Source organism: Podarcis cretensis (genome assembly GCF_951804945.1).
Source record: "Podarcis cretensis genome assembly, chromosome: 6".
NCBI classification, from domain to species: Eukaryota; Metazoa; Chordata; class Lepidosauria; order Squamata; family Lacertidae; genus Podarcis; species Podarcis cretensis.
Genome location: NC_137175.1, coordinates 73831148 through 73857412, shown reverse-complemented (window position 1 = coordinate 73857412; position 26265 = coordinate 73831148). Strand labels below are relative to the sequence as shown.

Sequence of the window (26265 nt, the reverse complement as noted above, 5' to 3'; positions counted from 1 at the left end):
GAGGACATTTTTGCAAAATCTCTAAAGAATAAATTTAACAGTTATTAGAGAACAACACCCTGTTATTGCAGTTGCTGAACTTTACATCACAAGGGAAGATGCAAGGGATTTTCAGGAAGACATCTGTCATTTAAGAGTGACAATGACCTCAGCACAGACAGGCAATCAAAAAACCCCCAGGGCTGGAAACGTATTAACCCCTTCGTGGAAGCTAGGACAAAAACTCCAGCGCACAAAGGCTTCCTAAAGTTCCCGGTGCAACACACCGCATCAAGGCACAGCATCGCAATGTCATGAAGGGATGGTAATTTAATGAAACCCAGCATCGACATTTGGGTTGGTATTGCAACTCATTTCCAATTTCTGCTTTTAACCAGTTTGGGTATGGCAAATTGCTGTTAACTATGGAAGTTAGCCTGATATATTTATAAGCTCCATTCCACAGTATTATTACAATAAGAAGAGGAACACTTGTGGCTTCCAGCTATAGCCAGACACAAAGTCCTGTGGTAGGAAGCTGAGTTATGTTGGGCCATGGGTCCATCATTGTCTTCACTAGGGTTGAGGATTGTGTGGCCCTCCACCATCTCTGTCAAATGTTCCCCATTCCTGGTCTACTCTGACTCTCCAAAATTTTGCACAGCACTGTCTTCAAATCCCACAAGATGCTGGGAATCAGAACTGAAGTCTTCTTCTGCTGAGCTAGGATGCTTCCCCAAAGACAATGCTGGCTGGGACAAGTGATCATTACTCAAAGATATTCTGAAGAGCCCAGTGTTCCTACCTCTGTGGTAAGGATCGACAAACAACCTATGAACCTTTAAAACTAGTGGAGACAAACAGGTTAGCACAGGGTAAAATAGTGCCCATTTCTGGGGGAAACTGTTAGGTTTTGACCAAGGGAACACTGGTTTTTCATAAGGCAAGGGTGTAGTCCATTGTAGATAGTCTGAAGGATGGAGGCTGCCACCTTTCAGAAATATACAAGACAAACAAGGGAAAGGAAAACAAAATTTTGTTTGGCCTTGGTAGCAACATGCTAGGAGCTTTCCAGGTGGAGCAGAGCCACTAGGCTGCTTTCCAGCAGCATTCATACAGCATAGATCAACAGGGCCATCTCAATGTCTGCTCCCTCCCTATAAAAAGTTAAGACTGGCTCCCTCTTTGTTGTTCTTCTGCCAGCAGATGAAGACCACCTTGTTTCAACAGACTTTTGTGAACTGACTGCTTTTAATAAGTGGGCTGGTGCTATGCTGCCTTTGTTGTGCTTATCTGTACGTTTTTAATATATAGTTTTAATTCTACTAATGTTTAACTGTTTTCAATTATTGTTCCCCCGCCCCAATGCTTAAAACAACAAAACACTAAGATTTCTAAAATGTTTTATTGCTACAAACATACATCTTTATCACAAAAGACTACAAGATATATTGTAACATGTATTTTACAATGAGTGATGCAGTCCAAAAGACGGCCACACTCACAACATAATTCTTAAAGTTTATGCAGTCTAAAACAAAGTAGCTGTAGCATTCACTTGAAATACCTTTGTGCTGAAATGATTAAACGGTCTCGTTCCTTTATTTCCGCTTCTCAACACCAAGAGAGGAAAACCAACATTAAAAACACATACACCATACAATGTTTAATCGAATCTAACAGCCGCCGGCTTACTATTAAAGCTAAACTAAAAACAGCTTTGCCTTCATTTTAAGCAAAGGTAAAAACAAAGTAACAAATACGTTTTCAATTTAAATGGAATGCATGCATAGCGTAGGGATGGTAAAAAGCCTTATTTCTAACTACTATAAACTATTTTACACTTAGCCACGGAAACAATAAAAATAAAACAGCATTTTCCTCTACTTGTGCACATTTCACGCATTTAAGCATCCTCTGTTTGGTCAAGAGTGAAGTCGGTTTGTTCTGCAGTCTCGGCTTCCTCTTCTTCCTCGGCTTCTGCTTCCTCTTCCTCCTCCTCCACAGGTTCGTCTGCCTTGTCTTCTTCCGCTTGCTGCTCAGGAGTTTGATCAGTAACTTCAAATGGATTTTCACCCTAGCAAGAACATTGATAAATATTAGCAACACTGGGCAAAGCATGTTGGGTGAAGAACGCAGTGGAAGATGCAAGGGAACAGCGGGATAAAACTGGACACACAATTCCCATGGCATGCTTAGAAGGCATCTTTAAATAATGAGTGTTACGAAACTGCTGCAAATATAAATAAGTAAAACGATAGCCTGCATTTAAAGTGTACGTGCCAGAACAAGCAGGATTAATTCCGTATTACGTTTTTGGCTCACATATTCTGCAAAGTTCAATAAAATCACAATGGGGGGGGGGGCGCGACCGGACAGGTAACACACTAACACCAAAATCTTATGATCTCTGGGAAGGCATCTCAGAGAACAAAGGAAGCATTACATCTCTCTCTGAGGATAGAGACCTCCGTTTGATCTCATCATGGTGATGATGCTTCCTTCCAATGCCACATAAATTTATTCAGCTGTTGACCAACTCTGGTGTCAGTCAGGGTGAAAAGCAGGCATGCTATTGATTGATAGGACTGGAAGTGTGCCAGGGACAAGCATTGATCTGAAGGATCCACAGCCTTCCCAGTACCTGATATGCCTACAAACCAGGGAGAAAACCTAATGTAGTGAATTTCCCTACTATTAGGAACAGTGGAAGGGAATTAATTTGGGGCTGGGGGAATCAGAGGTCAGACAGAGGAATGCTGCCATGCCCTTATTTCAGCTCTGCTGGTGAAAGCCAGGCAGGGATATGAGTAAGGTGGATAATCTGCCTTCAGTCGCCATTCCCCCTTCCCTGTCCACCTCTACAATGCTATTTCTAGCTGCCCTGTGATTAAATGTAATACATATAGGGAATCCCTACCCACAGATGTGAATGTCATTTCCAACCTACAAGTTTTACTGTTTACCTATTTATTTCAAATAGCTTCTTTTCCTAAAAGAGATTTTTTAATGTCGCAAAAGATGTAAGAATTTTAAGTATTACTAGTCTCCTGTTGTACTACTCAGTAACTTCTAAGCCAAGTGACCTGTGCATTTTAAAATATTATGTTCCGTTATGGCCGTTTTCCTTCTATGTATTTTATTTCCCGATTATGCAAGCTGGTTTGTGATGGCCGTGCCCTGAAAGCTGCCTACAAATAACAACAAGAGGCCAGAAACTAGACAAAGAAAGACTGCCTTTTGGTTTTCCTCCAGCAACCAATCAACAGGGCTTTACAGTAGGCACTGATTAGTCTTTCTTCCAAGAGGGGAGGTTTGCCTGCCCCTCCCTGGCCCTCTGGACAATGGACTTGGAAGCCAAACTGCTCCTACCAATTAATCTACAGTCGCAAACTCAAACCACATTGGGCTTGATAGCTGCACGTTCTGTTTTCTTCCATTTAGACCAAATTATGTCTTAAGGTAATGTAAGGCAGTTAATACTGAGTACTACTCAAGCTGAAATTCATGTTTCTACTTAAGAGCTGCAACTTTTAATTGATCAGAAATATTTCAATTCACTAAAAACACCCTCTTATCAAACAGATTTTTTAGTAGTAGTAACAAGTAAAAAACTGCAAATGACAACCACTATCTTAATCCTTTCTACCTCACAAAGGAGTGCTTTTTCTAGGGCATAGTGTGCATTATTACACAAATAAAGTTTCTTGCACTAGAAATATTTTAGTACACAAATATTTGCCATTTTAATTGATCAACAGACAAGCCCTTCTGATCAATCAATTTTTATTTATTCTGATTGCAGCTGTTTTATCTACCGATGTGAAATGCGGGTACCCAACTAAAAATATAGGATTACTTCACTTATAAATGATCAAATCGAGAAAATCATGCAGGAGCCGATCTTAAGCATTCTTTATCAGCAGTGTCTGCCGCTAAAAAGTTAGGTCACACTGCAAGCTTACCTTGACATAGCGCTCATATCGTGCCTTCACAATTGGGTTATTCAATATGCTGGTAGCAGTTAGTACACTCTCTCTTTTAATTTGCTCTTTGTAAGTCTGTAAACAAGATTATACTGTAAAAACAAGCACTAGAAACCTATTCCAAAGAGACATCCAATTCCCATTATAAGAAATGCAATATTAGCCAGACATATGAACTGGTTATTGAAGAGAAAAGTAAAAGTAAAATATTCAGAAAAAAGTTGAATTACTGTTAAGAGTGCTATGTACCAACTAAACAACTGGCTTTAGTACAATCATAAAAGGATATAGTTTAGGACTATCTAGCACATTCTAGAAGCAGGCACTCTGTGGTTTTACATTTATTATGGATCATTAAACAAGAATCTGCAATGATCTTCAAGCCCTACTGGTTCTGATCAACTGCAGAACAGGATTTTTGATTTAAGTATGAATCCGTTTTGTCTGCATTAATTTTTATGATATACAAGCACATACTATTTGAGGCCTATTGTCAACACCTGGAAATAAAGTTGGCTTCATAAAGCGTTCCCGTGTTTTTAAAACATGCTAGCAACACCCTTAATCTCATCAAAATAACGTATGGCTTGCCAAGTGACCACATCCAAACACTTATTCAATCACTAAATTTAAGCTGTATACAAAATAGGACATGAATTACTTCGTTGGTTATCTATTAATAGCACTGATTTCTCAGGGGGCGGGGAATGGTGACAACATAAAATTCTATCCATCTTCCAGTCATCCACAGGAGACGAAATGATAAGAGCAAGCTATAAATGGAAAACTAACAAGGTAGCAGAGGAGGAGGCAACAGTGTTAGAAACTGGGATAAAAAAAACCTAGGAGCCAAATGACTTCTGGGACCTGGGTTGTGGGCATCAAAACAGAATGCCGGGGGGGGGGGGGACACTTTTTATTTATTATTTTGGAAAGCATGAACTAATAGGCAATTCGCATAAGTGTCACATTGTTAATATCAGAGTTTTAGACGAAATTGTTAACACATATTTAATTTGGTGTTGACAATAAAAATATTGGTACCATACTTCAGCTTTCAAAACACCCTACTCTTTATTGTTAAACTCCTTAACATATTGTTTATCCTTAACATATACTTCGAGGCTTCAAAGAACATACATTTCAGTAATTGTTGAGTGTCTGCCAGATGCAAAAAATGGCACCCAGACTTTTGGAGGTGCTTGCAAATGGAGAATCTTTAGGTGCAAGATGTGCCGGGCGCCCTGTTATTTCGAACGGTTGGAGGCAAGGTCATTTTTGTCCAATACCCTTCCCCAGCGCCCCCCCCCATGCCACTTTCCAACTCTATTCTGGAGTTACCTCCAACTCTCTAGAATGGATTTGTTGAGAATACTGGGACAGTTTGAGGGAGGGAGGGAGGGAAATGGTGAAAGAAACCCATCCCCATTATTGGATGCTTCTCAAATGCATTTCTGTGACTGCAAGGGCAGCAACTGGATTAAGGCTATTATTTTTTAAAAAACTTGTTTTTATAATGGGAAGTAACCTGTATTTTTAAATTTTGGTTTTCAATGGACTTTCAATAATGTGGAAAAATACTTATTTTCCTAAAAATATCAAGACAATTCCTTATTACCCCAAAGAGGAAAAATATCAGTGTTTATTTTCCTGTCACTGTTTCAACATAATATTGGGGTGCAAGAGTAACCTCTCCTCCTCCTGTTCATAGAAGCCATGAAGGCTTTATGATCCTATGTGTGCATGGTTGCTTCAGGTTACCTGCAGTACTGCTGAAAAAGTTTCACTAGAGTTTAGTACTCGTCTATCTGGAAACTAAACCTATACACAGGGAAAGCCAAGTAAGTGCAAAACTATGATTGGTCTTCGTCTGTCATAAGAGCAACTACAGAGGTGTCATTATTACCTGCAACGCTAACCATTTATTTGTGGCAGGGTGGAGCTCTCTTTATTGCTTTTGGAATGGCCTGTTGTACTCAGTTTGTGTATATCCAACTGCCTGCACAAATGAGCACTGAACTTATGTTTTGCTTTCTACTCATTTTCAAATGATTCCAAGCACAAAGAACCATAGAATTAGGGGGGAACGATATAATCAAAGATGAAATTCGAGGATTGGCGCTAAAGGTGATCTTAGCTTTTGTCAATATTCTGTATCCATCTACAGCTTAGTCCTAGCAAGCAAGCCACTGGGTCACTGATTAGATTGTGGGTGTGGCCAAGCAGAATCATCAGATTCCAAGTGAAATCTTCAGTTGGCCGGGAAAGCCAATACCATAGTTTGTGATTGTGTGGCACCCACAGCTCTGAGCTAGTATGTAAACTTAATCACTACTCAGCCAAATATATGCATCTCATTAGGTACTCTTTCTTCTACTAATTTACACGGGAGCTGGTATGTCTTAAACAGGATTGTTAAATTTTGTACTACTGTGTGGTGTAATCATGAACTGTTGCCAATACGAATGACTGAATGACATGGCAAAGCAAACAAAGGGGGGAAAGCATGGGCTCATTGAAGCAACAGACCAAGACACACACTAGACCAGGCACCCCCAACCTGCAGCCCTCCAAATGTTTTGGTCTACAACTCCCATGGTCCCTAACAGGACCAGTGGTCAGGGATGATGGGAACTGTAGTCCAAAACATCTGGAGGACCGAAGGTTGGGGATGCCAGCACTAGACCATCTTTATCGCTTTAGTGGTCAATAAATAAGGTAAAAGGAAACTCTACAGCCAAATTTTACCGTTTTTCCCTTTGCATGCTCAGGAGACTTTAAGTGCTGCTGAACAGAACTGTGTAGAGCAGGAACATAAACACTGCATGCAGAGCAGAGAACAGTCTCTACTTTCATCATGTGGTCATCAGCCGTGACACCTGGCAAAGAAACAAATATGTTAAGGGTAACAGATTATGCTAAGAGAAAGACATGTAGTAAGGGTTAAGGGATCTGTGTGTGCATATCAAACAAAATGGATTTTGCAAAACCATGAGACAAAAGGGAGGAACAAGAATTTCTTCCAAATTTATGCCAATTAATGGTACTATCACATTTAAATGTGATAAGTTATTCTACAGAGGAGATTTACAAGTAGGCATCAAATATGGGAGTTTTGCAAATGCCTGGTGCAGCGACACAAAATTCTTCAACATTTACATTTCTCCTCCCAAAACTGATTGTTTTAAGTAACAATCACTTAGGTTTACGGAACCATTTGCCCTTGCTAGTTAAATGGGAAGTCCCATCGAGTCCAATATCATTTTCAAAATGCATTTATTAAGTAAGATTCATAGGGCCTCTTGACGACAAACTCTTTAAGTGGTGTACGTAATGAAATTATCCATAAATTGCAGTGAAAATCTGCAAAACTATTAAAACACAAATATACATGAAATATAAATTAATTATCAATAAATCAGAAATAAGATCAGTAGAATAAATAAATAATACAAATACAGCTAACTTGTACACTGTGGTAGCCTTGCTGGAATAAGAGTTTTCGGCAGGTGTCTAAAAACAGGTCATATCCCAGAGACCGGCACACCCAACTTCTGAGTTGGTGACCAAATTTAGGAAATGTGATTTGGCCTTGTTAACTTACAGTTCTAGACTGTGCCTACATGACAAATTTGCTATGCTGACACACAGCAGACACTGTCATAGGCTACTTGCCTTCCATAACATCTTTTTCAGTCATCTGGGCAGCTTCCATTTGGCTAGTAGTCTGCTGCTTTCGCATAGCGGTCTTCTTGAATTTATTCACCATACATTCCTTGATTTGGGGGGGGGGGAGAGAGTGTACATCACTTTCAGGAAATCAAACATTATCTTCACTTGTTTTAAATTCACCTCCCACATACTGAAGCTACCAGACTCACTGGCCAGGATCCAAAGTATTATGAAATTAGTTTGATGAGCCCAAAGGGGGTGGGTGCTTTAGAGAGAGAGAGAGAGAGAGAGAGAGAGAGAGAGAGATCTTCTGAGAACAGAAGAGGCTTTCACCACTACCCCATAAAGACAGCAGTGTTGCAAACTGCTTTTGTAACTGAGTAGATTCAAAAGCATTTTGCAATCCGGCAAAGGGGTTCACTAGTGAAAGAAGAGATCTTGAGAATTCCCTTGAGCTAGCACTCATGCCTAAGCAAGCTCTTTCGAACCTGGTCACTGTGCTATTCTTGGTCAGTGCCATCCCTGACATGCAGCAAGATGAAGCATTTATCCCGGGTGTATAAATGAAGACAGAAATTGGTATCTGAAAGGTGCAAGGTTATTTTAAAGTACTGGTCCTAGCAGGGGGGTGGGCTTTGTCACGCAACACACTCCATGTATAAAAACAAGTAACATAAGTGTTAAGAACTCTTTAACGTTATTTATGTTTAGAAAAATGTATCACTTTACTTATGGTGTTAGAAATACTGTTTCAATTTTCCCAATTTAAGGTTATTGCCACTGTGAATCGTGCATTTCACAAGCCAATCTATAGCTCCATTTAGACAACTTACGTGTAGAAACTCCATCACAACCTTATCGAATTTGGTTTGCTTCTGAATATGATCTAACGTTTCCTGGTGAACAGGACTTTCCAGATGAGCTTCAATGTCTTTTTCTTCAAATGTTCGAAACTTGCAGAATGAGCAGGTGAATGCCATTCTGGCAGAAGATAGAGACATGTTGCACAGAGAGATATAGAATTTGTTAAAATCCTGCCACTGCAACACTCAATTCATTTCATTGACAAATGTTATATACGGTTAAAAACACAGAGATGGTTCCATCACAATAATCTAAGTCAGTTTGGAGTTTCTTTTGGACCCTTTAAGCATGTGATTCGTACAAGGTGGCAACTGAAATAGAAATAAGTGAGAGTACCGTATTTTTCGCTCCATAAGAGACACTTTTTTCCTCCTAAAAAGTAAGGGGAAATGTGTGTACGTCTTATGGAGCGAATGGCGCTGCGCAGAGAAGGAGAGCTGTGCAGCGCCCCTTCAGCGAAGCGGGAGGAGAAACAGAGCCTCTTCCATTTCTCCTCCCACTTCGCTGGAGAGGCGCTGTGCAGAGATGGAGAGATTTCCCCCCCCCCCCTTGTTTTCCTCCTCTAAAAACTAGGTGTGTCTTATGATCGTGTGTGTCTTATAGAGCGAAAAATACAGTATCTTCTGAATAAGCATGCCTTGGGTTGAACGGCAAGACCAGTATTTCATCTCGTGGCACCTTAAAGATTGGAACAAATGTGTGGTGGCACAGGCTTTCATGGACCAGAGAGAAATTCAAATGAATCCTCATTCTGATGGGACTCTAGCCCACAAAAGATTCTGCCACAAGGCATTGGTCTTTAATGTGCAACAAGGCTCTTTGTTGCAGACACATGGTTACCCAGGCAGAGGTGCCAGAAAAGTAAAAGGCACACCTAGTTACACATTTTAATCATCACAATACTACAATATAATAGAAATCCGCAGTATTAATCTAACAGGAGTGACTCAACAGTCCTAAAGTTACTGTACTCTAGAGAAAGAAATATGTTACCGCTCCTGTTTAAGCAGGTGATATTAGTCAAAACAGCAGCTACTTTTATACTTTCTGCTTGTTAACAGAAGACACCAAGTCCAGGATTTCAAAGTTTATATAGAATCAAAGAACCCGGACAAATCCAACATAGTGCAAATGGACATCCCAGTTACGCAACAGCCTTCTCCTCCCTCCTCACCCCTCCATGCGCTCCCAAAATCTGCTCCACGCGTTTGGGGGCATGTGGAGGGAGAAAAGGGACAGGAAGTCCCATTGAGCAAGTGGGTGGACATCATTTGATGTCGCTGCCAGACAGTGCTGAGCAAGTCTTACTTGTCAAACATTAAACCACAGCAATAAATCACAACAATTACCATTTTTATATAGCATTTCAAATGTTCCAAGTGCCACAACACATTTATTTCATGCACTACACCTCCATATTGAACATGGAAACTTGCAATGAGCTTATGACCATGGCAAAATTTGAACCAAGAACCTTTTGGCTTGCAGCTCACTTTTAGCCACGATACCAGCCCTGTATTGTTTTCAATGTTTTATGTTTTATTAGGTGGAAGCTGCCCAGAGTGGCTGCAGCAATGCAGTCAGATGGGCGGGGGTACAGATATAACAGCAACAATAACAACAACAAACAGGTAACAAAACCAAATCAACCCATTACAACTTGTGAACCTTTCCATTGAAACTAAGCACACACTCTTCACAAGAGGATTAAATGATCATTCACTACGAGATCACTCAACATGGTGTGCAGGCATTCTGTCCTTACAATGAATAATTCTTTGGGTATTCCTGATAGTTCAGGAAGAATGGCTTATCATGAAATACATAGCGTCTGCCCTTCCAGATACATGGAAATATAGCATACTCTCTATGTGGCATTGGGGGGCTCAGGCATAAGACACCATGGAGCAGGCAGAGCAAAGACAGCATAAGGAAGATGCTATTCCCACTTTGCACGCCTGTGAATTTTGGCTGGGGACAAATTCATGACATTTCCACCACAAACCTGTAACCATCACCATACTTTTCACTGTTCTTCTCCCTTCTACGCCTTTGCTTCTCTCTTCTTGCCTCAATTCGACGTTTTTCTTCCTCTTCATTTTTCACCTCCGGCTTGACGCCTAAAAACAATTAAAGAGCTAAATAAATAATTGTGTTCTAGACTCCAACAAGAGGGAAATGTGAAGTCCAACTTACCCTACACCACTCCATCTCAACCACTACACTTAGGGCGTCATTAAGGAGGAATAAAGTCAAGCCACCTATGCCAACAGCATCTACCAGGGCTTAGTTAATTTAAAGCTAAAGGGAATATCCAAGCATTTCAGTGTAGGTTTGAGAATTAGCAAAAGATAAAGCCAACCTAACCTCATTGTGCCTAGATACTAAAGGCACTACTATGCAAGGGACCAGCAGAGAACAGTAAATAGTTGTAGAGCCTACAATCAAGGAGATATCAAACTTAATGCTGCATAAAATTTATGCTGTTTTAAGCTAGATGCTTCCTGGTTTTATTGTGAAGACAGCTTATTGAATAGGGAAAACTATTATCTGAAAAGGAAAAGCATGCAATCTTCAAAATCCCAATAAAATGGAACACTTTAACCCTAAACTACGACACAACATTGAGTACAGGTTTCCTAATCGTTGCCCCCAAATGATTGACAAATATCAAAATGTATGAACAGTCCTCATTCTTCCAAACTTGCGATTGCATATTCAGAAAAGCAACTTCAAAATTTCGTTTCAAAGATGTTATGGATTCCATGCATTTACAGGGGGGGGCAGGTTTTCAATTCACAGGCAAAATGGGGTTTTTGATGTCAATCTGGGCATGATTTTCAAGCAGCCAAACAGCTGTTCTCTCCTTTGCATGTCTCTTTGAAAGAAACATCTGCCTTATTAAAAACAGGTACCAATGATGTCAATTTCTGACTGCTATTCACACCCAAGGCAGGAATAATAATCAGAGCAGCCTACAATTACTTTTGGAGATGATAAGCGAACAATGAAGTACTATTCCCCCAGTACATAGAGCAAGCACTCCACTCGCATTTTTACACATACACATAGAGAAATCCATTCCACCAAAGAATTCCTAGGCCTCTCCAAAGCGCTCCATAGGGATGAACCTGCAATGTGGCACCTTACCTCAAAGGAAACGCGAGTGAGTCCTTGTTTAACTGCTGTATAAGCCATCTGACATCGGGTTCTGTAGAGAGAAAGTCTGCACCTTTGCCTCTCAAGATCAGCAGACACCTTCTAAATCTCTAGATTTACTAAAGTCCAGAGGAATGGAGGCTCAAGTCCAGAAACCAACTCAAGACTCCTACTTTCCAGCATGATGCTTTATTTGAAGATTTAAGCGGAACAACTTGTGAATTTGCTAAGGTGCCATCAATATGAATCCAGATACAACACTACACTAGAATCTCAAAACAGGCTTCAGTGGTAACCTGAAGTGGTAAGATGGTTCGATTTTGGAGTAAAAAAAAAGAAGAAGATTCCGCTTCACCTTGTAATCATAGCAGCACAAACAGTATTTCAGTGAACAGTATTTCAATGGAAAGCCTATTACACAGTATGATACACCCAAGGTTTTGAGACAAGAAACTCCACACAATTTGTAGCAAGTTCCCAGCATTCCTCATTTATCATACAGACCGTATACAATAGCAAAGCACATCAGGGGGAAAAGAAGTTTAGGACAGAATTTCAGCCTCAATGTAGAATTTTCTTGCTTGTGGGTTTGAAGATATGGTTTAGCAACTGAAACATCTTTCTCCTAGAAATAGATAGTTTACCTGTTTTAATAAGCAGCATGTATAAACACAACCAATTTATGGTGAAGAACAGCTGGCAGTTGGTCTACTTTAAAATCAATACCATGAAATATTAAGTAACCACAAAGATAAGGATGATCAATACTAGAGCTCTCATTTTAAGTGATAGCATTAATGCTGCAGGAAACAGAAAGTCAAATAAGCGTTGTGTATACATGATCTGGGTGTAGAAAAGAAAACGTTATCACAAGCAAGTAATGATACGTTTGTCACAGTCAAGAGCCATAGAACTAAACGTTCTCTGTTTTGAAGATGAAGCATACAACTGCAGGAAATAACACATCATTAAGTACAGTTTTTCTTGAAAATGTCACCAGATGAAACCGTAGAGGCACTGTACCTTGAGTTACCTGATAAAATAAGCAGGCTTACCTTCAAATTCCTGACAGATGCCATCACAGGCATCTTGTGTAAAGTCTTCATCTGTAATTGCGCCACCTGCTTCAGCTTCATTACCCTAATGAAAGGTCAAAATGCACAAGTTTCCAGAGTAAACAGATGAGCGGACAAAACGTGGCACATTAATTCCAGAACGGGAAGAAAACATTCATTTCAATTCAATTCAATTAGCTGAAGTGATCAGCTTGAATTAAGAGGAATGAATTAAAAAAGTAAATTCTGGTTGTGTATTTCTGTATGTTAAGTTGCTACAAGACCATTTTTAGTGTGGTGATGAATGAGTAAATCTGGATGCATTGAACACTGTCTGTGGGCGAGCAGAGCAGGCATCCACTCATTCACAGAACAGGAATTCACATTCCTCTCTTCTCCTTGCCCTCTAAAGATTTTTTCTGAGCGGTGGGGGCGGGGCAAAGGGTGGAGAGGAAGGTTAACTTCTACTATATGATAAAATATTGGATTCCACTGAAACTGATAATTTTAAATTCCACTTATTTGGCATCAACAATCCATCAGTCAAACCTTTTGAAGAGTTGTGCTATTACATAGCATAATGCATTTAAAACTGTAATTATCATTAGAATTGCACCCTTAGAGCTAATGAGTATTAGGCAGCATGCAAATGTCCTCGTCGCTGACATGCTTGACTGATCAAAATTATTTTATCAGATTTGGAACATCTACTTTGCACATGGCGTGATAAAATATTCTGATCAACCAAGCATGTCAGCTACAAGAGCATTTGTATCTTGCTCAACATTCAGGCTCTGATGGGACAAAAGCTTCTATTTTCCTGGCTTTTCTAATAGCTGCCCAACTCAGAAATGGAAGTCTCCTTATCCTTTAATCGTACCAACATGTATTTCCACTTTCCTAATATTAAGTTTCCATTATTCAACCTTTGCTCTTTCAACTTTAATGAGTTGCCCCATCAAACTCAGGAGACCATTCCCATATACAGAAAATTTCCTGGGGTTCCCTACATGGTGTCCATCATCTTAAGTCAGAATGGAAGCAGGAACTTTCCTGTGGTGGCACATGTGACAAGGAGCACCAGAACTGTTACACTGAGCTTTTAGCGGATGTCATTTAACATTTGTATTCTACCAGGCTATGAGAGGGTCTTTAGTTTTTGTGTTGTGCCATGTTCATGCAGCCATTTTTTATGTTTTCGCTGTGTTCAATCTATTACTGATAGTGCACTGAGTTCCATGATGGAAAGGAAGGATATAAATGCATTAAATGTGTTTTTTAGAAATGCAGGTTTCATGACCAAAATCTGGAAGTAGGTGAAGAGTCACAAGTACATGGCTTTTATCTTGCCTTTTGATTATGTCTTATTAAGACTAAAACCACAATGGCACATATAAAAGAACCACCAGTTGCCTACCCTTAAAATTCAATGGGCAGGATTCACCTAACCAGTCCCATCAGTGGAAGCCGAGTGCAACGTCTTCCACTTCTGCAATGGGGCTTTCCCCCTTCCTTTTCCCCAATCGGGTTGTGGAGGGTCACGTGAATCCCCAGAATGGAGCAACTGGAATAGTTTGACACTGAATTCTAATCTGTTTAGATTGATCTCTGGATTGCACCACAGAGATCCTCACTCTAGTATTAACAGCAGGTTCTTATTCTAGTCCAGCACTATCAAGGGGGGGGGGGGGGAGAGACTGAAAAATCTCATAGGGACAGGCATCACTGTGTCCCATGCCCTTCTAGATCATATATGGTATTTGTGTTAACTATCAAGACACACTCTAATGCTTGTTGCAAAGTACAATATTTTGCAAAGCTGGAGTTCGTTACCTCTGTAGTAGCTTTCTTGCTTGGTGTCCATGGTTCTATTAGCATGAAAGGAGGAAGAAATTTAAAGAGAATCAAGCTGCAGTGTAATATTGTCTCACCTAGCATTTTGCTTAAATCCTTGGGAAACTGGGAAAATAGGAAGCTTGGTTATAGAAAACTGAAAGAATACGTTAAAGAAAATAGCATGCAGTTGCAGGTTATATAAAAAACCACAAAGAAAATACACATAATTTGAATTAATCAAGCTCTTGTACTGGTACTGAAATTATATCAAAACTGGGAGAATGCAGCAGAACTAGCACATGTAGGATTACATCATCATACTGTGTAATTGGTTTTCCATTCATTGGTTACACACCTTTTAAATTCAATTCACCGTTGTTTATATCACACTTAAAATCAGTCATCATATTGTGCGCATGAAAGAATCAGTTGTGTTTTCTACATTTACTCTCAGACTCCAAAGGTAGAATAGCATACCTGAGGCTTTCAACAGACCACCAACCCCAGTCAGAGGAATTAACAAGAAATGGTAAACAAAAATTTAGACCATCTCATTGATTACACTGTGGAAACAAGATCATATGCAACAGTAGAAGACTTTTTTAAAAAGTTACTTATTCATATAAAGAACAAGTTTTAAATCTCAGGTCTTAAGCCTAAATCTCAGGTTGGCTTAAATGAGATGAAGACAACTGAAACAAGGTTTTGAAGATATTTCCAGCAAACAGAGACCACTGTCAATTTCTTGCTGGTTAAAAACAAAAATCATAGCTTAAGGGCACCAGTAGGACATATTTTTACATTCAAGAAACAGGATAATCTACCTCAAAATAAAGACAAAATAGAAACAGGTGGATGGATGAAGGCAGAAATCCTTATGAGAAATCTCTCAATCTAGTCCGGTATGCTTCTACTGTAAGAGGAAATTTAATTTCCAGTTTTCATTATATATATTTAGTATCTTTTGTACCTATTGCACAGGCCACCCCTGAACACAAGCTATAGCTGATGCGATGTTAGTGAGCAATACCCAAATGCACAATATTAGATGAATACAGCAAGTGACTGTATTTACTCGAATCTAATGCTCACCATTTTTGGCCAAATTACTTTGCGAAAATTAAGGTGTGCATTAGATTCGATGGCACATTTAAATTTGCAAGCAAATACTTATTTTGGTTTCAAGGTTCTGAAAGTAAATTTGGTAGTACTTATGCCACCATACCAACCAGCATTCCCTCTGATGACCCATTACTCCAGCGTTCCCCAACCTGGTGCCCTCCTGATATTATAGGACTTCAAATCCCATGAGCCCCAGGCAGCATGGCCAGTGGCTGGGTTTGGGAAAATCTGCTTTACTTTCTCACATGCAGCCATTCAGGAAGAGCAAACCTGCCCATCAACACTGATGGCAAGTGGCCCAGTCTCCATCACCTAGGGATACATGTGGAGATACCATGCAATATGTTACAGTTATTCCACCCACCTCTCACGTTTCTGCCACAGAACGTAGCTACATATACTCCATTCATCGCAATTATGAGTATTTCACTAATAGAGATATTGCAAAGTGGCATGTGTGCCATTTGGAGTCCTCTCAAAATTCAAGTCAATTCAAATAGCAACCACACACTGTGCCCAAAAAGTATGAGGGGAAATTTTAGGATGAAATACACATACAAAGCAATCCATACAAACAGGCTTAGTGAAGTTAGTGCAGAAAAAAAATGTTAACTTTCTGTTGTTGTTTCAAATAGCAAGTCAACAATCTTTGCAGAAGGGAACAACAAAAAAATCTGATCTGAATATTGTATTTCCATAAGCATTCAAACATTAAGGTCTGAAATTCGTCTAAGCAGCAATTGTTCTCTTGGTAACAATCCTACAGAATCTAGCAAGCAGTCTTCACAATAAAAGAAGCCAGAAGAGGTTCCAAAATATAGGCGTACATGTATTAAAGGACTAATTTTCCAAGATAACATTTCACACAGGAGAATAGTATATAGGCACAAATCTGATAAAGTGACTTCATTTTAAGTAGCAGATTAAATTTTCTAATTTGTGCTAGTTTCAAAAGGGGCTTTGAGGCTGAAAAATGAAGAATGGCAAATCATCATAAATGTCTCCTCCCAGAAAAAGTTAAATAGCGCTATTATTTGTATCTTTCATTCAATTACTTACTAGGTTTGTTTTGGTTCATCTTCACATTAGGTTTTGTCAGTTTGGGTTTCTTGATAAATGTCCCACCTGGTTTATTATACGGCTGCTGTATCATTTTTCTCTTTATTCCTCGTGCAGCTACTGCTGCATTACTGGGTTTGTTATGATAGTCTACCACAATTCCAGGTCTATGCATGCCTCCAAAGTCTCCCATGTACTGTAAACAGGTGAAGAGCAAGTATTAGAAAATGATATGGCTGGTTGCAAGAAACATAATTCCTACAAATACGTATTTACAAATATTTTAACTCCAGGAAAAGAACGCAATACTAGCAAGTTAACACACATCAGAACTGCAAGCTTATTCATTTTTCAGTTAATTGACCACAAAGTGTTTATATTAAATGAATTTCTGCTTATGAGAAGTCATAAATCCAGATCTTGAGTTATATTCTAATTTCAGTTATATTCCCTCTCTTCAGATTCTCCAGATGATACATTTAACAAAAGACAAAGCCAAAAACGTATTTCTATCCTAAATCAAGAAGAGGGGGTTTGCAGCAGTGAGCGCAGAAAAACAAGACTGCTTTGTATCATGAAATGTTTTGAAACAAGGATCAAACTGTCATCTACTGGTGTGAAAAGACTATTTCCTCTCTTCCTTTCTCAGACATCTACATAAGGATGCTTAAATTGGCTTGTTCCACACATTTTAAGGCACTGAAAATAGAAGCAAACTGAAGAGAAGGAACCAACCAAAAGGCAGGCAAGCTTTCCTACAGATACATTTAATTAAATCAAGCAAGCTCATCTGACCGGATAAGTGAAATCATATAAGCAGAAATAAGTTTCCCTAACTTGACTAACAAATAGCACTAGCACACCAGAATATGTTAGAGAACATTAAAATAATATGCTAACAAAGTCCATGCACACATTCTAAATTTCACTTTGTCTACAAATTGGTCCCTAGCAAAAAAACAATCTAGCAATATCTCCACGCTGAATGTACATAAATCAAAAGGACACTTTCTAGGCGATTTACATTTGCACAAGCAAATATTTCCAGATCCATTAAAGGTGCAATGCATTTTAAGTACAGTAAGTAGCTTATTCCTCAAAGTATTTCAAGTTCAAGAAAGGCACACTTAAGTTTTAAAAAGTGAACTGTCAATACTCCCTGAGACTTTTAACTCACTCAGTATCATAAACCTACTTAAAAAAAAGAAAGTCTTGACAACAAGGGCTACACAAATATGCAAAGTACTTTATTACCAAACTACAAGAAAGCTCCTAGCTCCTTTTATGTCTCTCTGCTTTAAATCTTATTATGCCAATTGTACCCTTCAGAATGCCACATGGCTAAAAACGTTTTTGAAAGAACAGTTTAGGGATGCAGACCACCTTTTCTTTTTTTAAAGATCTTTATCTCTACATTTAGGCTATAAATAAACTACCCTATGTTTTTTTTAGAGCTAGTTTCTTGAAACATATTATGCTGATGATATTTATGATAGCATATATGAGATCAAGATAAGCTTCTATAACTTAACTATTTGTACTAAAATGAGATATAAGATTATAAAGTAAGTTAATGGGACATCATCATCTTATAAACCTGAAGTATTCCATCAGGAGTCTAGCAGCTGTTTAAAAGTTTTTCCTGCTATTATTTGAGGGGGTTTTTTACTCTTTTCACAATGTATTAACTGCAATTTTGAAGCTGCACTGGAACATCACATTCAGCATGCAAGAACGTGTTGTGTGCAATTTTATATATAAATCACACAAGTGTTAGACAAAACTGTTCAGTGCACAGTTAGTTTTCATTCTGAAACAATTAGTTAAGTTGATGGCGCCTCTTTAACTATGGTTTCAAATCACCTAATTTCTTATTACACATCTTTATTATACCCATTACTCCACGTAAGTCTAGTGACCTTACATTAAGTTAAGAGTGGGTATGTAGAACTGATTGCCTGCCTATCAGGACAAAATCAGATGTATGGCATTCAACCCCTAAAATTCAACAGTATACATACATTGCACCTTTAAGCTACTCAGAACGGAGAAAGGTTCTAATTAACCTTTACAATGATTCAAGACTTCTCCCACTAGCCAAGATGCTAGTGTTAACAAGGAAAAATGCAATTCCTTTTAACCCCTTTTAGACCAAACCCATTGCCTTAATCTTCACCTTTCAAACAAAAGGAGAGATTTGATAAAAGCCTTAGCAACTAATCTCTTAGTGCTTTACTTGCAAATGAAGAAACACTGGGTGCTAAGTTCTAGGTAAATACCAAACGGGATTGGGAGGTCATCAACCCTAACAGTTTGGCCAAAAGTGCACTGTGTTTGGACAGCGCCCATTTGTTTTAAATGCTATGGTCTTGAAAGGGTTTAAAAGAGTGACTAGTGAAAAGAATCTGAAAAGATTCTGTACTTACTCCTCGGCCACGGCCTCTGCCTGTTGATGGTCCTCCAAAAGCATCATAGTTTCTGCTTCCAAATCCACTGTCAGGGTAAGCAGGCGTTCCTCTCCCCCGAGAGCCTACAGGTGCAGGCTTCATATGGGGTGAAGAAAAACTGCTGTAGGAAGAGTAACTCTCTCTTCCTCTGTCCTCCATAAACCCAGGCCTCAACTTTGAGCGTGAGTAAGGTGCTTCCCAGCTAGACCCGCCCTGGTTTCTACCTCCGAAAGAGTCAAGGCTATTCCGGTAGTTGCTGTCAAATCGACCACCATAACTACCTCCGAAGCGGCTTTGTTCGGGTTCATTATAACCATAGCCAGATCTGTACAGATCTCGCCCACCCAGAGAAGACCCGGAGTCATAAGACTCATAAGGTCCAAACCTGGAAAAGTTGCAGTGAGGAAAAAAAAAGTAAGCTTACTAAAGTTAAAACATTTCAAAAGACAAGTCATCAGTTGACATTTATCAACTCAAATCAATGTATATTTTACTTTGGTAGGGTTTGCCTTGATTAGGGCTGGGCAATTTCAAGATATGACCAGACAGAAAACTATCTGAGCCATTTTTCCATAAAAGTAATATTAAAAGTTCAGAATACCAGAACTTCACTAAATTTAGTCTATCAGCAGTATTTAAACCTCATTATTTGTGCCCAGACCTAGTCTTACAGATGCAGGCACCTGCACAGACTTAAAGGTTAATAAAACTATTTTATCTTTGAAGTCATACCTAACAACAGTTAACAGCATTTAAAAGGCTTTCCTCTCAATCGGGAAAGTTGTGATAGTATCAATAATGAGAGGCAATTACAACTTGATACTTTTTTCTTTTAATCCCTGCAAAGTTCACAGTGCAATTATTTAATTTTCTTATTTCTGCAACATACAGCCCAACTGCCAGAATACCCCATATTCTATTATTACATTTGGCATATTCTAGAGACTAAAGAAGGTACTTTAGTATAGAACTGAAAAGGCAAGTATAAGTTTTCAGTATCAATGTACCCTTGACAGAAGGAAAGGCTATGCATGACATGCAAACATCAAAAACCATATAAAACAGTATTTTACTTATTTACTGAGGTACAGGAATAGGCAGAATGCAGGGGGACATAGTTGTCAGGTACAACTGCACTATAAAGGGGAGTCTCTCCCAGCATAAAAATATAATTAATTCAGTAGAAACAGAAAAAGCCTTTACTTTGAAAATTGGACACTGGTGACTATGTATACTATCCTCGTCTACAACAGCATAACCCATTTTCATTTTTAAAATTTCAGTCACACAAACTTGCATATTTAAAATACCATCTACAGAAGTGTCTATTACAACAGTGATTTAAAATTAATTCTGATCAGTGAACTCCAATCATATGCAGATTACTAAACGGTAGGTACATCTTAATCATTATTCTTGAGACAGTTAACTATGCACAAGTATTGGCTATCAACCAATTCTTCAACAAAACTGTGCAGTTTCCTGATTTGCAATGTCACAAAAGATCTTGTGGATTCAGGGTTTCCAACCTGCAGTCTTGCATTCTCATACAATAATTAAAATATAAAAATGGGAATACAACAAAGTTTAATGTTTCATCCAGTTATTTTGTTTAAAATGCACATATCTTAAAAGAAAACCAATTTTGCATAAAAAGGATGGCCTTAAGTTAGTAAACATGAACTGCAGGCACCGTGCAAATCCAAAAGCTTATCAGAATCCCATTACAGAGCTAAGAACAAAATGGTAAGATCACTGCACAAAAAATTTGTAGAATAAGCCAAACAAACATTTTAGTGTAATTAGTACCTGCCAATAAAATAATCTGGACATGACAATTTGTCTACCAGGGAACATTTTAACAAAATGTATTAGCGCTAAGTAAGTGAAATTTAAATGTTCCTTGAAAACTGAAGGCTAAAATCAAATCAAATAATGTAATCAAAATTGTCTACTTTTACTATACGTTCTATGCTGCTACTTCAACGGTCAAGATGTCAGAGATTCTAGATCAAATGCATGCAGTCATCTTAAAATCTGTTACAGCACTGTACATCATTAAAAGAATCCAAACCCAGTATTTTTTTAAAAAATCTACCACACAGTACCTTCCTGTGCTTTTTTGCACACAGAATCAACATGGCATGTTCAAGGAACACTTAAATTCAATAAGGATATATTGTCAAACATATTTATGCTTTCGTTTAATACGTAAGGCAAGTGATTCAGTATTTTACCTGGCACCACCACCGCCTCCTCCACCACCTCCATGACTTTCCATTCCATATGACTGGTTCATATAAGAGTCCATGGCTCTTGGGCCACCATAGGCACCATGCCCATAGTCACGGTCCATTTCTAAGAAAGGAAGGAAGTTGATTTTATTAAAATGAGACTCATGACCTCTCCTAGTGGATCAGCGAGAACAGTGTATGCCACCTTGGAAAAAAGGTTGGAAATAAACCTAACAATAATTAAATAAAGTGCAACTAATATACTCTTTAAACCATGGGTAGGCAAACTAAGGCCCGAGGGACGGATCTGGTCCAATCGCCTTCTAAATCTGGCCCGCGGACGGTCCAGCAATCAGCGTGTTTTTACATGAGTAGAATGTGTCCTTTTATTTAAAATGCATCTATTTTTCAAAATATAGTCCGGCCCCCCACAAGATCTGAGGGACAGTGGACCATCCCCCTGCTGAAAAACTTTGCTGACCCCTGCTTTAAACCATAGGTTCCTGGCTTGTTTCAAAGCTGCTAGCCATAGTTAACTATATAGGCAACTCCCAATTTATGCAGGGGTTATGTTCTGTGCCTCTGCACGTGTAACAGAAATCATATATATTGTGAGCAGCGTGGAGAGTCCACCAATTTTAACATGTCTACTCAAAGTATAAGATAGCTGGATCTCACCCAACGCATGAGGCCCCCTCTGGGCTGTCTTCCACCAGAACAAGTAAAGGGGGGACGGGCCTGAAGAAGTTTTTAAGAGCTGGCACACGCCCCACGTTGTCTTTTGGCAGAAGCAAAAGACACAATTTTTAAAAAACCTGCCCTACAGGAAGGGGAAAACTAATTCAAGGCCTAGTTCAGTCACTTTCCTATTCTCAAGGGTTCCACCAGCAGTCATCCACTTCTAAATAAACAACATGTGTTCTTTACGGAGACACCAGCTCTTGCAGATGCCATTTTCTCCTACACAACAGTATTCCTGGCTTTGTGGAATTACTTGACTGCAATCAATCAACCTCTCTGATACCAGGATTTGACAGATCAAGGACTGGCACCCCAAACATAGCAGAACAAAATACAAACATAGGACTACAGATTTATTATTATGCTTCTCTGCTTTGGACTACCACCTACTGCACTTAGGTATACAAACCCAGTAAAAGTACACTGGGTCCCAGATGTAACCTCTGAGAAGCAGGAGGCATGTGAATTGCTTTTGTGAACTGTCTATTTGCATTTTTCCTGACCTGCTCTTGCAGAAAAGATAAGAAAGAATAGCAGTAATGCAACTTATGGCAAAAGATCGGGTAGGCTTTCCAATCAATGCTAAGAATAAGTTGTCAACATAAAAGCTCTTAAAACGACTATTAAAAGCTCTTCATTCCAAGGAAGAAGTATTACAGCTATAACAGAGTTTAAATGGAAATATCCTTCACTTTCTAAATTCAAACAAGAACTACCCCGATAATTTAGTGTTTTGGATACGGCCTAAAAAGATACTCCCACCAAATGCTGTCCCAAAGGTTTCCCCAACTCCTGGATCAGATTTGGGGATGGGGGCAAGGGCTGCAGAAGGAACGGGGAACAACAGAAAATGCTTCCCAGCGCCCCTTCATGGAAGCCTCCACTGGATCAGAGAGCTTCTATGAATGGTTACAATTGGGGGAAAACCCATTGGCTAAAATGTTTTGATTTGAAAGACAGTTAATTGATCTTTTAACCTACCCTTTGACGATTACCCTTACTTTTATATGTTTTATTACAAATATTGTGTGTTTTAAATTCTATTTTCCGTCACTGATTATTTGGGGTGGGGGGGTTATTGGGTTGTTCTTGTTTGCATTTTGATTATGTATTCTGGGTTTTTATATTGCAATTTTATCCTATGAATATCCCTGAGACCTGTGTGTATAGGGCTGTATATAAATTTAATAAATAATAATAATAATACATTGGTCAGTGGAGTAGCTTGGGGGGGGGGGGGCTAGACAGGTTTTATTTTGCCCCAGGCACAGCCTCTAAAGGGGCGCCAATGAGGCTTGCCCCACGGGGTTGGTGGGTGCCAAACCGGGTCTTTGACCCGGGTGAAATAAAGCCTAGTCTCGCCCCTGGGTTGGGGGGTGGATGGGGTGAACCTAGGAAAAAGGTTTCTCCACGTGCGGCTGTGGCTGTTGCAGGAGCCCCACCCTACCTACCCGCGCGCCCTCGCAAGGGCCGGGCTAGGAGATAATGATGGATATCGTACTGGGGTGTGTGTGTAAGAGTATTCAGGATTTTCATTTATAACAAACAAACATCTCGACGACGACGAAATGCAAACAATTCTCGCCTATCAAACCTCGAGTTCCGCCCCCCCCTCTTTTCAGCGGTTCCAGGAATCCCCCCTCTCTCCCATCTTCTTTTTTTCCCTCCTGCGTATCCCAATTAACTCCATTTATTCTTTTCCTCAACTATATCAGATGTTTTAGGAAATGCAAGCTTCCCCCCCCCCGATAACCCTGCGAACGTCTTCATTTGCCTGAAAACATTCAATAAATGAAATTTAAAAGGGGGGGGCGGGAAGAGCCAAAAAAATTAAAAGCAGGCGAAATTAACAGGTGGAGCCTTACTATTTATTTATTATTTATTTACCAAATTATTACTAATTTGCTATACTATTTATTATTTTAAAAGGGGGGTGGGAAGAGCAAAAAAATTAAAAGCAGGCGAAATTAACTCCCCCCGCACAGACCCGGGCGAGGCTCTGGGGCTCTTTTCCCCTCCCCTCCCCCGCCAACATGGCGCGCCCAGCCAGGCCCGTTTCCCGCCTCCGCCGCAGACCCCGCCGCCATCTTGAGTCCGCAGCGCCCAGCCCGGCGGCGGCGGCGGCGGCAGCCTCGTCGCGGCTTCTCCGGAGCGCCTCACCTTCCCCGTAATCCATGGCGGCGACAGCCCTCGGCGGTGCGACCGGGCTGCTGGGAACGTCGGCGGCCTCCTGGTCGCGTCTCCTTCCTCGCCGCTTCGCCTGCCGCTTCCTTCGTACCGCAGGCGCCCAAGTGACGCCGGGGCTGAGAGGAGCGCGGCTGAGAGACCGCCCCCGGAGCGCTCCGATTGGCTGCGCGGGGTCGCTGCCTATAGAGAAGGAGCGCGAAGGGGTAGAACGCCCGCGTAGGAAGGGGCTCGGGCGGCCCCTTCCCAGCGGTGGCGGAAGTTGCGGGGAGATCCTTCTCCCTCTCGAGGGCACGGGGAGCGTAGGCAAAGGAGACCGCCACCTAGTGGGCACCGCCGAGTGTGCGTACGCCGCGCAGCGCCGAGCGTGAACTGCAAGGTATCTCTTACGGAGCGTCGGTTCGGAGCGTCGGTTGCCATACGTCATCTCCGGGATACGGCCGTCCGGGAAAATCCGGGCGCGTGGCAACCCGTCACGATTTCCCATACGTAGCTCAAAAACGGCATTCCCCCCGCCCTTGAGATTTTGCCAAGAAAGAAAAGAAAAAAGCTCAACATCTTTTATCTTTCTTTAAAAATGTTTTTATTAAAGATTTTCTTGGTTTACGAAAGTCTCTTTTTTCAAGTCTTTCTTACAAATCAGTTATATTTGTTGTGTGGTGTGATAGGAATTTTGAGGTCTTAGATATATGGTAATGTTCATACATTATCATACCAACCAAGCACGTACATAGATCAGCACAGAAAGACCGACCTGAAACCATTTTGATTCCCCAGCTGACCAAATGTTTTCCCTTCAAAGGGGGGGGGGTCAGGGAGCCTTCCCATTGTCTCAGGAATTGAGTAATCAGCATTTTAATGGGTGACAGACTATCAGGAAAGACAAATCAGGAAAGGCAATCAGATAACCTGGCAAACAGGGAAAACAACATTCAAATTTCTGTTTTAGACCGCCTTTTCTGTGATGTAGGTATGATGTTTCTGGGGGTGGTCTTGAGCTCCAAGGCAGGGAATTTAAAATTAAGGCCTTGCACGCCATTGTTAGGGGTTCATCCTCCCTCCTGCGTTCTGGTGAGTGAGGATCCTGTTGCAACAGATCAATAAAGATCAGGCTTACTAGCTGCTTTGGCCTCTGTTATTTGCTCCTACCAATAGGGAACCTATGTAAGGACTCTATATGGGCTCTTGGATACCCCATAAGAGAAAAGGGCAATTTTTGTTTACAACAGAGGTCTGCAGCTTTTCTGTCCGGATTTTCACTGTTTGAAATATGGCCACCCTAAAGCCAGCTGGAGTAGCTGTTTGGAGCAGCAGCCTAGAGGGGAAAAAGGGGGCCTGGGCAGAGATCCATGTTGTTCCCTGCTGGGATGTTGGGCCCTCGGATGCCACACGCCAGCACTGTATTCATCACTTAGTTTCTGCTCTTCTTTCCAGCAAAATTGGAACCTGCGGCCTCTCATTCGAATCACTGCTTATGCTCCCGCAATCTGGAGCATTCCCGACGATGAAGCACAGAATCCTAGAGATTGAATCCCAAACCCTTTGCAGCGCAGCCGACAAAACCCGTTCCCTTTTGGGGTTGGGAATTCCACCCTTCTTTGGCCAGGAAATTCCCTATTTATGCCAGCTTTATGATCCCCACGTATGCAGAGCTCTTTTCCTCGCAAGATTTGACATCTTCCCATCTGCAGTTTTGCAAGGCAGATTTTCAAAAACCCCAAACTCTGAACGATGCTGCCCTTGTGGCATAAAACAGGTCGAATCCCTCATGCATGTTTTATTCTATTGCCTATTTTATGCACACACACACAAAAATGATAAGTATTTGGCCCCCCGTTGAAAGAGGGGATCCATCGCACTGACTCTTCAGGGTGTCTTATCTGCTGAACTGTAGGAACGATGTTGTGGAGAATGTGGCAAGATTTTT

At 40.4% G+C, this 26265-nt stretch overlaps 2 protein-coding genes across 8 annotated transcripts in view; one reads left to right on the top strand and one right to left on the bottom strand.

Annotated features, from left to right (window-relative positions):
- The window catches only part of KYAT3 (kynurenine aminotransferase 3), a 339782-nt gene that overhangs the window by 94599 nt on the left and 218918 nt on the right, over positions 1-26265 (top strand). The gene's annotated exons all lie outside the window — the stretch shown is intronic.
- Positions 1366-24780, bottom strand: ZNF326 (zinc finger protein 326). 7 transcript variants are annotated; one of them, XM_079981368.1, is made up of 12 exons: positions 24315-24780; positions 21417-21537; positions 19159-19564; positions 16733-16928; positions 14549-14583; positions 12716-12800; positions 10507-10621; positions 8471-8618; positions 7641-7740; positions 6714-6844; positions 3945-4040; positions 1366-2056 (listed from the first exon to the last, which is right to left on the bottom strand). In XM_079981368.1, exons 1-12 carry the CDS (start codon positions 24763-24765, stop codon positions 1886-1888), a joined length of 2055 nt encoding a protein of 684 aa, XP_079837494.1. In that variant the 5' UTR covers positions 24766-24780; the 3' UTR covers positions 1366-1885. The 7 variants fall into 7 exon arrangements, with proteins under 7 accessions (XP_079837494.1, XP_079837495.1, XP_079837496.1 ...); XM_079981369.1 differs by having other exon boundaries at positions 10525-10621; XM_079981370.1 differs by having other exon boundaries at positions 16799-16928.